General features: G+C 44.2%; 1 protein-coding gene across 4 annotated transcripts in view; it reads left to right on the top strand.

Annotated features, from left to right (window-relative positions):
* Positions 1-384: 384 nt before the first annotated feature.
* EDRF1 (erythroid differentiation regulatory factor 1) overlaps positions 385-11,980 on the top strand; it is a 48,408-nt gene continuing 36,812 nt past the window's right edge. For 3 of the 4 annotated variants that reach the window (XM_037905763.2, XM_037905762.2, XM_043550548.1), the window contains exons 1-3: positions 385-646; positions 5,715-5,923; positions 6,907-6,973. In XM_037905763.2, the coding sequence (XP_037761691.1) occupies positions 530-646; positions 5,715-5,923; positions 6,907-6,973 (393 nt within the window). In that variant the 5' untranslated portion in view covers positions 385-529. Of the gene's footprint in view, positions 647-5,714; positions 5,924-6,906; positions 6,974-10,741; positions 10,800-11,980 lie in introns of those variants that run through there. The other variant, XM_027819689.3, reaches the window with a different exon arrangement.

The raw sequence follows: 11,980 nt of genomic DNA, 5'->3' as shown, positions 1-11,980 counted from the left end.
TACACTGTCCACAATATGCACCCGATGAAGTGAGCTGTAGCTCACGAAAGCTTATGCTCAAATAAATTGGTTAGTCTCTAAGGTGCCACAAGTGCTCCTTTTCTTTATGCGAATACACGCCTGTTACTCTGAAATCTTACTGGCTGCTGCACTTTGCACACACGGGCGCCACTTCCACGCACTCCAACATGCAACAGACTCGTTGCTGTTACTTTTATGAGGGCCACATGCACGGACATGAAACAAACCGCTCCCCACAGCGCAGCCTTCCCTGACGCCTCAGCGCGCAGCCCGCAGCCAGACCGGGCCAAACACGCACGTGCCGAAACACGTGCGCGAGCCGCGAGCGTACACAAGGGCTGCGCCGGCAGCCAGCCGCGCTCGGCAAGTCCCGCGAGAAGAAGCCTTCTCCGCGAGATTTCCGTTCCTCCTTCCCCTCCGCTTCTTGGGCCGCTAGTGGCAGCTGCGGCCTCACGGTTCTTCCGGTTCTGCCCCCGCCGGGGCCGGGCTGGCTGCGAGGACAGAGCCAATGGAGGGCACGGGGGCTCCCCCGCCCTGGGGAGCCTGTGCTGAAGCGGGCCCCGCCGCGGGAAGCGACTTAGGGGGGCCCGTCGCGGTGAAGGGAGACCCCGAGGAGCTCAAGCAGGTGAGCGGCAGGCTCCCCCCGGGCTCCGAGCCCGCAGCCAGCTCGCGGTTCGCTGCGGCCCGGTCCGCTTGTGGGCTCCGCTCCCTCACCCGATGTCCTGGAGCCGGGGCGCCCGCTCCTCTCCCCCGTCTACACACACGCCGGGGTGTCTGCCCTGCGGACTCGCGCCGGTGTCCATAGCCGGGGTATCGTCCACGGTTTCCCCCGGAGGTGCGGGGCAGGGGGTGTCAGCAAGCCAGGGGGCCTGGGCACCCGCTCCGCACCGGTGGGATTACCAGGTGTCACTCCGGCACGCTGGCAGGGTGGCAGTTTCACGTTGCCTCGGCGTCAGCCTTCAGCGCCCAGGCTTACAGTTAGAAAGAGAGCGCCCTGAGGTGGCTGTCCCGCCCCGCCCCGCCGGTTTCTTTTGACAGGTGGAGTGGGCTGCCGCTTCGGGATAGTGTACGCCAGGGGTGGCCAACCTGCGGCTCCCGAGCCACATGGGGCTCTTCAGAAGTTAATATGCAGCTCCTTGTATAGGCACCGACTCGTGGCTGGAGCTACAGGTGCCAACTTTCCACTGTGCTGGGGGGTGCTCACTACTCAACCCTTGGCTCTGCCACAGGCCCTTCCCCTCTTCAAGACAGGAAAACAAGAGTGGTTAAGTCTGTTTCCCAAAGTCAGAGGGTCAGTGTCTAGAATGAATTTGAGTGTGATCAATCTATGCTCCTCTTCCCTACTTTGCACTTAGGGCTCATACACACTACCACTTACGTTGCTATAATTTATGGCCCTCAGGAGTGTGAATAAGCCAGCTCTCTCCTGTCTTGAAGAGGGGAAACAAATATGGGCCTACTCCAGAGGAGCTGCTGGGAATATATTTCTCTAGGATGAGGGAGAGCTTGTAAAGTACTTCCATAAAATGTGCTAAATTTAGATAAAATAGACATCTATTTGTCTTGTCAACGTTGCACATTGCGATGATCACTACTGAGTTCAGTTTCTTTCATTGGATTCTGCTTCATAGAGGTGACCTGGTTTCAGGGTAAACATGTAAAGGTGACCTTTTAAATATTGGCAGTTATTAATAAGCGTCCTCTATGCAATTAGGGTTCATTAGCCATCTTCTTTCAACGAAACTTATAACACCACACATCTAGCTTCACTTTCTCTTCTATCACAGTAGGAATGGCTTCTAGAGAACACCCATTAGGTACAGTTCAGACCGTTTAGTAGGTGGGGTGCATTGCTGCCTACACTGCAGTTAGACATCTGTTCCACCTTGTATTTAGCTGTGATACTCTGAGTGCCTTTTCCAGACCCGTAGAAGAGCTCTGTATAGCTTGAAAACTTGTCTCTTTCACCAACAGAGGTTGAGCCAATAAAAGATATTACCTCACCTCCTTGTGTCCTTGGACCAACACAGCTAAAACAACAGTGCAAACATGTAGTAAACTGACATACCCTGTGAGGATAATAATGAACTGCTACCACAGTGCAAACTTCCTAGTATGCCAAATTACTCTGTGTAGTGGTGTGGTGCCTGAGCTGCAGGGGAAAGAAGAGGAGCTCTCCAAAGCCACCATTTGGATGTTTTTCAATGAAGAAATCAGCATAGCCTTAAATTCTCTCTCCCCTCCACCCCCTCGAACCATTTCCCCTTCTTGCCTGTCTTCCTTCTCCTCACTCTGCCTTTCCCTCTTCCTCCCCCCACGCTCCCCAAATCCTACTCTCCTTAATATTTCTTTGGTATTTTAATGCAGTAGCCAAAACTAGGGTTTGGGGCATGGCTATTGAATCTTTGTTGTGTTTAGCCGTACTGTAACTGTTGGTATCTATGCTTGTGTGCCCCATTGGGTTGCAAAGCCTAGCCCTCTGAAAATAGTCATTAGAAATGAAATATAGAAGTCCCTCTGGTCTCACTAAACTCAGGGTTGCTAACCTTTCTAATAAAAAGGAATATTACGAATGATTGGCTCTACAGGGTAATCAGTTTTTATTATTTATTTGCTGTGCACTGACAGAGTATTTGGTTCTGTACAAGACAGACAAAAATAGCCTTGTTAAATTAGGATGTCAGCTTCTAGTATAGCTTCATTGGTGCAGATCCCTAGTGTAGATCTGATCTGGGGAAGTTCGCTTCAGTTTCAAATTAAAGTAAACTGAACCAGTATAAATTGTCTAGAGTAGGGATTTGCATGGTGTAGTTACACTAAGGGCTTGTCTACACTTACATTTTATAGCGCTGTAACTTGCTGGCTTAGGGGTGTGAAAAATCACACCCCTGAGCGCAGCAAGTCTGAGCGCTTTAAAGCGCTAGTGTAGGCAGGCTCCAAGCGCTGGGAGCTAATTCCCTTGTGGAGGTGGATTACCAGGAGTGCTGGGAGAACTCTCTCCCAGCGCTCGCGCGTGACCACACTCTCACTTCTTCAAAGGCTGCTGTGGGAGCATTCCCGCAACAGCGCTTTGAAGTTTTCAGTGTAGCTATGCCCAGAGTGTCAGAAATCCCAGTGTAGACCAGATGAAGCTGCCCTGAGGCATTCGTCTAAAAGAATTTGCATGTTTGTTGTCACATAAGAGAGTACTGGTAAAAAGAAAAGGAGTACTTGTGGCACCTTAGAGACTAACCAGTTTATTTGAGCATGAGCTCAACCACACCACACGATCCATCGTCTACAGCCAAGCTCTGCGATACAACCGCATTTGCTCCAACCCCTCAGACAGAGACAAACACCTACAAGATCTCTATCAAGCATTCTTACAACTACAATACCCACCTGCGGAAGTGAAGAAACAGATTGATAGAGCCCGAAGAGTTCCCAGAAGTCACCTACTACAGGACAGGCCTAACAAAGAAAATAACAGAACGCCACTAGCCGTCACCTTCAGCCCCCAACTAAAACCCCTCCAACGCATTATTAAGGATCTACAACCTATCCTGAAGGATGACCCAACACTCTCACAAATCTTGGGAGAAAGGCCAGTCCTTGCCTACAGACAGCCCCCCAACCTGAAGCGAATACTCACCAACAACCACATACCACACAACAGAACCACTAGCCCAGGAACCTATCCTTGCAACAAAGCCCGTTGCCAACTGTGCCACATATCTATTCAGGGGACACCATCACAGGGCCTAACAACATCAGCCACACTATCAGAGGCTCGTTCACCTGCACATCCACCAATGTGATATATGCTATCATGTGCCAGCAATGCCCCTCTGCCATGTACATTGGTCAAACTGGACAGTCTCTACGTAAAAGAATAAATGGACACAAATCAGATGTCAAGAATTATAACATTCATAAACCAGTCGGAGAACACTTCAATCTCTCTGGTCACGCAATCACAGACATGAGGGTCGCTATCTTAAAGCAAAAAAACTTCAAATCCAGACTCCAGCGAGAAACTGCTGAATTGGAATTCATTTGCAAATTGGATACTATTAATTTGGGCTTGAATAGAGACTGGGAATGGCTAAGTCATTATGCAAGGTAGCCTGTCTCCCCTTGTTTTTTTCCTGCAAAACCCCCCCCCAAGACGTTCTGGTTAAACTTGGATTATTGCTGTGCACATTGTAAGATGAGCTGTTGCCAGCAGGAGAATGAGTTTGTGTGTGTGGTTTTTGGAAAAGGGGGGGGGGTGGGGGGGGTGAGAAAACCTGGATTAGTGCTGGAGGTGACCCACCTTGATTATCATGCGCATTATAAAGAGGGGTTTCAAAGGGGGATGGGCTGTTGCCAGCAGGAGGGTGAGTTTGTATGTGTGTGTGTGGGGGGGGGCGGGGGAAAGGGTGAGAAAACCTGGATTTGTGCTGGAAATGGCTCTACTTGATGATCACTTTAGATAAGCTGTTGCCAGCGGGGGAGTGAGGTGGGAGGAAGTTTTGTTTCATGGTCTCTGTGTGTATATAATGTCTTCTGCAGTTTCCACGATATGCTATGCATCCAATGAAGTGAGCTGTAGCTCACGAAAGCTCATGCTCAAATAAACTGGTTAGTCTCTAAGGTGCCACAAGTACTCCTTTTCTTTTTACGAATACAGACTAACACGGCTGTTACTCTGAAATAAGAGAGTACTGGTTACTTTTGCTATGCATGACTGTTGCATATTCAGACTTTACACCTATTGTATGCAGCGTTGGGAAACCAGAAGCTCTAGTAAAGAGACCCTGGACAGGCCCCACTTCAGGTCTTTGGGGGTCTGCCTGGGCTTACGGATCTGTTCGCTCAGATTCATTTGCGGAATCAGGACCTTTCCTACACACAGCATGCACATTACTGCTACAAAGCAGTAACCTCTGGGGTAGAAAATGAGCAACTGGCACATTGCAAAACAGCTGAACACCAGAATGAGGGCTTGTTTCAGTTTTCTATGTGGTAATACTTAAAGTGCATTTATGTTGCTGTTTGTTCTTCTGATGTTCAGATGTTCTGTGATATGCTGATACAGGTTGGTTATTACTAATCTTATGGGAATGATACATATTCTGAATAAAGATATAAAACACTTTGGGAGGCTTAAAATGAAAGGCGCTAATTTAAGCAGAGCACATAGCAGCACATGTAGTTAAGGTTGTCTGACGTGTAATACCCTGTCTTCAATTGTGTTAGTAATTGTATATTTACACCAGGACTGAGGTATGGTAGTTAAAAATGTAATTATAAACCCTTATTTCTGTCAGCACATAATAGTGAAAAGCATTATACTTAATCTGTAATGAGACCAGTGTTCTGCAGTATGTTTTCTTAGTCTAAATCATACAAAGATTTATAAAGCATGTGCTTCATTTTATGCTCTGTGGTAAGTTCTACTGACTTCAGTAGCGTTTCTCACAGTACATAAAGTTAAGCATAAGCTTAAGAATACTACTGAAGTCAGTGGAACTCATCACAATGTGGGAAGTTAAACGTGTAAATCTTTACAGGATTAGGCCTTAATTAAGTTGGGTAGAAAATGGCCTGTTGTTAATTGTATTCCTAGTATCATCAGTTAATGGAATTGAACTGACATCAAGTAAAGTCTAATAACTTTTTAAGAAACTAATTTATGAATGAAGGACTCTAATTTCTTTTCTGCAAACTAGGGATCAGTGTTATTTCTTGGCGGCAATGAAGTAAAAAGCAGTGCTGTGGTGAAATATTCATCTGCCCCACCACAAGCAGCATTTGCCCGTCTTCAAGAGAAGACTGATTTGAAACTTCCACCTGCCAATTGGTTACGTGAAAGCGCCAAACTGGGGCCGGCAGGAACAACCATTCTTGGCAACAGCAAGAAAAGCAAACTATTTTCAAGGTAACACTGACATCACTACAAATTGTCCTATTCTCTGTTATCCCTTCTGTTTCTCCTTCTTTCTCTGTCTTTGCACTCTCCCTTGCCTTCCCTCACCCAATATGCTTTAATCCCTTCTTGCTTAGAAGGTGATTAAGAATTCCAGTTATGATGGTAGATTTTTGCGTTGTGTATGCTGGCAAATGGACTGAGACAATCAAACTCACTTCATGTTGACTACCTGCAATTGGATGGCATTAGTTGGTCAGGCTAGATTGACTGAGGTAGTAATAGGAATTCAGCTCTTTGATCATGTAAGGAAATGGAATAGTACTCTGAAACAAATCTGTAGCCTCCTTACTGTTAGTCTGGAATTGGCTGTGGGCTTGGAAATTCAGGAATAAGAATGGACACGTTTATGGAAATTTTCTTGCAGTGCCTACAATAAATGTATGTTTTAAAAAATAAAAATAGGTGGCAAATACCTAAGGAAAATAATTAGTAAAACGTGGTGGTTTGCTATTTTGGAAATTGGACAAGGAAAGTTCAGCAATGAAAAAAGATGTCTCTGGTATCACAGCCAGTGTCAAGTCTGGGATGATCTGCTGAATGCGTGCAAATCACTCAAAGCAGATTGGCATCTTGGATGAAAATCACTATGCACAGGGCTCACACCTCTTAAATTGCCAAATTAGGGCTTAAGTGGCACATTACTCTTGTGGACCCTGTGCGCAGCAGGGAATTTTTAAAAAACATTAAACAGTGGGCAGAATTAATACATGTGTTTTAATTAGGTAGGTTAGTGAATTCCTGTTTTTACTTTCTCTGCCTTTTTTTATTTTGGAATTGTTCACAGATGGAAATGCACAAACTCTTTTTTTTTTTTTATTTTTTATGAAAGAATGGGTTTTCTTAAAGAGGCACTAAGTTCTTTGAGGAACAAGCAGTTATGTTTTAAATGTCAAAATGCAATGGTTTAAACTTCTAATATTTTTTTAAAATAGCTTTGGCATGGCATATGACTTCATTGACTCAGTTGGAAATGATGTGGATGTTGTGTCCGATTCTGAGGTATGTGCCGTTTGTAGTTCAATAATTCTTCAGTTTTGTAATGGTATCTTGATTAAGAAAATGGCTTTATGCTCAGTGATTTTGTTTTTACTAATCTTTTATTTTAGTTAAATTATTTAAGAAAACTTCATTTCACTTTGGCTATTTGCTTATCGTTCAAAGGAAGTTGTGACAACTGAATGAATAAAGTACAAATAGCTTCGAGTTTTTATTTGCAGTGTAGACATACCCAAAGATACAGATAGACAGAAGAGCACTGAGGAAAAGTGAGAAGCAAAGAGGATGGGAAAAGAAAATTGGGGTACCCCAAATAATTTTACATTTGGGGAAAAAATTGAAATGGTGAGCTGCTAAAATCAAGCATTCATGATATTGTCCCCATAAAGTCAGTCAGAGTTTTGCTATTGACCTGAATGAGAGCATGATGAGGACCACTTCAGTAGCCTATTTGAATGCATTACAGTAAATTTTACTATATCTAACTCATGTTAACAATAGGGGAAGAGCATTCTAGTAGCTTATACCCATGCCAAGTCAAATATTAGTATCTAGGTTATAGTTGCAAGGAAGACCCATTGCCAAGCTGTTCCCTGACTTGCTGTCTCAAAGCTCCTACAAGAGGTCTGTTCCCTAATACTCTTATTTGGAACTCAGTAGGTCAGTAATGGTATGGGGACAACCGCTTATCTGCTATGCCAATGACCCTCCAACAAAATAATTGTATCTAAGTGAGGCATTTTATACCGAAAACACTATCGGTGGAATAACATTGTTATGGGACCAACCTTTTCTGCTTTAAAAATAGAGCCTCCAGTTTTACTTTGATAATTAAACATTCTGGTAAATACTCAAACATTTACTGTTTGCTTAACAGATAAGATAGCTGTCATATATACTCTCAAAAGCATTAGCATAAGATGACCATTATCTCCAAATAAAGATATTTGTAGGGCTTGCAGAAGTACAATATTTTGGTATAACTTCTTGCGGGGGGGTTGGGTTTCTTTTTTGCTTTGCAAATCTCTTGTATTAAATTCAAGCATTTAAAACATTTCTTTTCATAATTAATATTCTATAACCTTGTATTTTCTGTGGTGGCATTATGCAATAACATTTAAACATGAATCCACAATTTCTCTTTAATGTTTTCATTATGAGAATTTGGCTTACTGTAGCATATTCAGCATCTACCTTTATGTTTTCAACTTCTTTCCTTTACTTTCATTTTCATGATCCTGAGTAATAATAACTCTATCAGCTTGCTGTCACCGTATTTGTGCAAACTTTTTTCACTTAAAAATCCCTCTCTTGTTTTAAAAGCGTTGGAGGTTTTCTTTTCAGTTAACATCAACTAAAAGGGACTTATGTGAGCTCTAAGTTAGCATATGCTAATTGAAATAGCTCTATAATATTTAATCCATTTGCAATAATTTGCTAATGGATGAAACTTAGACAAATTGGGAAACCCACAAGTCCTTTGCAAGTGCTGTTTAGGAATATTTTTATTTTTGTGTCAGATTCCCACTAGGAAATCTGGGGAGCGAATTGGAAGAGAATCCCATGTCTGTAGTCTCAGACACCTTTTTACCATCTTGTCTCCACACAGAATCTTGTACATTTAGTCAAAAAGAAAATTGACAAAATAAATAATCTTTCTCCTGCTCAGTTTGCCTTCCATTCCTTTTCAACAACTCTCTTCTCTTTCTTCCCGATCACAGACACAGAAGATTCTTGTCTGCGCTGCTCCTCTAACACTCCAGTGGCCCTATTCCATCTGCTGATCTCCCTTGTGCCTACTCTCATCTCCTCCCTTACTCTTTGCCTGAACCTCGCACTCTCCTCTGGCTCTTTCCCCTCACAATACAAGCATGCTTTAGTCTCTTCCATCTTCAAAACCAAACCAAACAGAAAAAAACCACCCCCTCCCTTTGATCCTATTTGCGTCTCCAACTACCACCCTCTTCCTTTCAACTCAAAGCTCATTGAATACATTGTTTACAATTGCAGTCTGGCGTTTCTCTCTTCCAGTTCCAGCCTAGATCCTCTCCAATCTGGTTTCCCCCTCTTGCACTCAACAAAACATAAGAATGACCATACTGGGTCAGACCAATGATCCATCTAGCCTAGTATCCTGTCTTCCGACAGTGGCCAATGCCAGATCTTTCAAAGGGAATTAATAGAATAGGGCAATATCAAGTGATCCATCCCCTGTTATCCGCTCCCAGCTTCTGGCAGTCAGAGATGTAGGGACACCCAGAGCATAGGGTTGCATCCCTGATAATCTTGGCTAATAGCCATTGATGGACCTATCTTTCATGAACTTATCTAATTCATTTTTGAATCCAGTTATAGTTTTGGCCTTCACAACAACTGCTGGCAAGGAGTTCCACAGGTTGCCTGTGCATTGTGTGAAGAATTACTTCATTTTGTTGGTCTTAAACCTGTTGCCTATTAATTTCATTGTGTGACCACTCACTGAAACTGTCCTTGCCAAAGTCATTAATTGTTGTGTGCATTGTAATTGTAGCTGTGTTGGTCTCAGAATATTAGAGAGACAAGGTGGGTGAGGGAATACCTTTTATTGGACCACCTTGTGTGTCTCAAGTCACTGTTGGCCTTTTTCTTAGCCAAAGCTCAGAAGCAGTACTGCATCCTCAAGCTCCTTGACCTGTCAGCCACCTTCAGCATTGTCAACCATGCTCCTCTTCTTGAAATCTTGTCTTTTGTGATTCTGTCCTCTCATGGTTCTATTCCTACTTCTCGCATAACTCCTTCAGCATGTTCTCTGGAGGATCCTCCTCTCCCCCCAACAACTTTCTATGGGAGTTCCACAGGGATCCGTCCTTGGTCCCCTTCTCTTCTCTTTCTACACCTTATCTCTGGGTAATCTCATCTGCAAACAAATTCAACTGCCATCTCTATGTTGACAATTCTGAGATCTACTTCTGTACTCCAGACCATCTCCTTCTGTCCAATCTAAAATCTTGGTATCTCTCTGACATCTCCTTATGGATGTCTAGCTGTGGGCTCAAGTTCAAAGCAGCTAAAACAGAGTTCTTAATCTCCCCCTTTCCAACTATCTCATTTTTCAATCACCGTGGACATCATCTCCATTCTGCCTGTCATTTAGGCTCTTGAACTGGGTGTCCGCTTCTACTCGGGCCTCCTTCCCTCACATCTAGGCTATGTCTAAATCTTAGAGATGTCAGACTGAAAAAATATGCAATGTACAGACTCTCCTATCCATCTACAATTAAATTCTGGTCTAGGTTCTCATGGTGTTAGTTAATTCATCATCCTTCTCTCTGGTCTTGCTCATATCCATTCAGAGTGCTGCTGCAAAGATAATTTTCCTATCCACCATGCTTTGACCATGTCATCCCTTCACTGGCTCCTGTTTCTCTATCAAGTCAGACATAAGCTGCTTGTCTTCGCTTTCAAGGCCTTTCATGGCCTATCCGCCCTGTTCATCTCTCATTCACTCCTGAGATGTTGACTCCAGCCTCTGATGGGGGCCCCATGGTGCCATCATCTCCCATTTGCTAAAGTTTCAAACAAGCATCTTTCTCCCAACCATGGAGGAGGTGCATGGGAGATAGTTTTCTAGATGTTTACAAGGAGCTAATACATCAACATCCTTCAAAACCCTTTAAACTTTCCATTTCTGTGAAGCCTACTAAACACTTGATGATGGCTAGATTGCTGAGACCACTGCTCATCATGCTACCAATTTTGTCTCATTTTTTCCTTTTACTCCTCTGTCTATAGGTTTGTATCCATCGGTTGTCTCTTGTCCTATACCTAGATTGTAAGCTTCTTAGTGCAGGTACTGACTTTTTTTGTTTTGTTTGTATAGCACTTAGCACAATGGGACCAAGACTAGGACCCTTAGGCCCTGTGGTAATACATATAATAAGTAGATCTCTGCAGTTTAAGTAGTAGCATACTGAGTGGTAATCTCTTGAGTGCTGACAGCTGATATCAAAGGCTTGGGTGTTTTTTTCAGATATACTTCTATAGGATTGGGCTCTGCTCAAACTAATGATGAGCACATACATTTGATTTAACTTCATAGACAAGCAATCCTGATCTCTTGTGCTTAATAACTAAGGCTGCGAGTTTGTCATGGAAGTCACAGATTCTGTGACTTCTTCAGCAGCTGGTATGGCTGGCCTGGGGGCTCCCTGAGCAACTCAAGCAGCCCCTGGGCCAGCTGCACCTGCCAGCAGCAGGAGTTTGGGTGTGGGAGGGGGTGAGGGCTCTGGGTGATGCTTATATCCGGGGGTCTCCCCAGAAGCGGTGACATCCCTCAGCTCCTAGGTGAAGGCATGGCCAGTGGCTCTGCGTGCTGCCTCCCGCCTGCAGGCATCGCCCCCACAGCTCCTATTGGCCGTGGCTTCTGGCCAATGGGAGCTGCGGAGCACTCTGGGTGGAGGCAGTGCGCAGAGCTGCCTGGCCATGCCTCTGCCTGGGGCCCCCAAGCACCCACGGCACCCTGGGTTGCCCCCACTCCCTAAGATTTAGTCGGGTGTATAGTACAAGTCATGGACAGGTCACGGGTCGTGAATTTTTGTTTACTGCCCGTGACCTGTCCATGTCTTTTACTAAAAATACCCAGGACTAAAACGTAGCCTTATTGATAACCCATTGGGGCAGCATGGTGTACTCCCTCAGAGGGGACTATTAGAACTACAGCTAAAATCAAAAGCAGCAAGGCTTGGCCAGAGGAGCAAGAGGAAGGGGAGGAAAGCCAGAGGGAGAAACACAGAACGTGGAAAACAGGTGGAGATACAAGATGGTCTTTTTGCCATCATAAATGGTGCCTTTTGTGTTTGTCAGATGAGAAACGAGGCTTTCTGAAAACCTAGTTGAGGCATACTTGGTTCAGGAGTATTAGATGGCTGAATGAAGATATTTAAAAAAAAAAAAAAAAGGGGGGGGGGTGACTTGTCCTTTTAAAAAAAAAATGTACTTTTTTTTTTTCACTCATGATAGATTCTTTCATTT

The sequence above is a fragment of the Chelonia mydas genome, chromosome 7 (genome assembly GCF_015237465.2).
Source record: "Chelonia mydas isolate rCheMyd1 chromosome 7, rCheMyd1.pri.v2, whole genome shotgun sequence".
Taxonomy (NCBI): Eukaryota; Metazoa; Chordata; order Testudines; family Cheloniidae; genus Chelonia; species Chelonia mydas.
The sequence above is the reverse complement of the archived record's forward strand: the minus strand, read 5'-3'. Positions and strand labels throughout refer to the sequence as shown.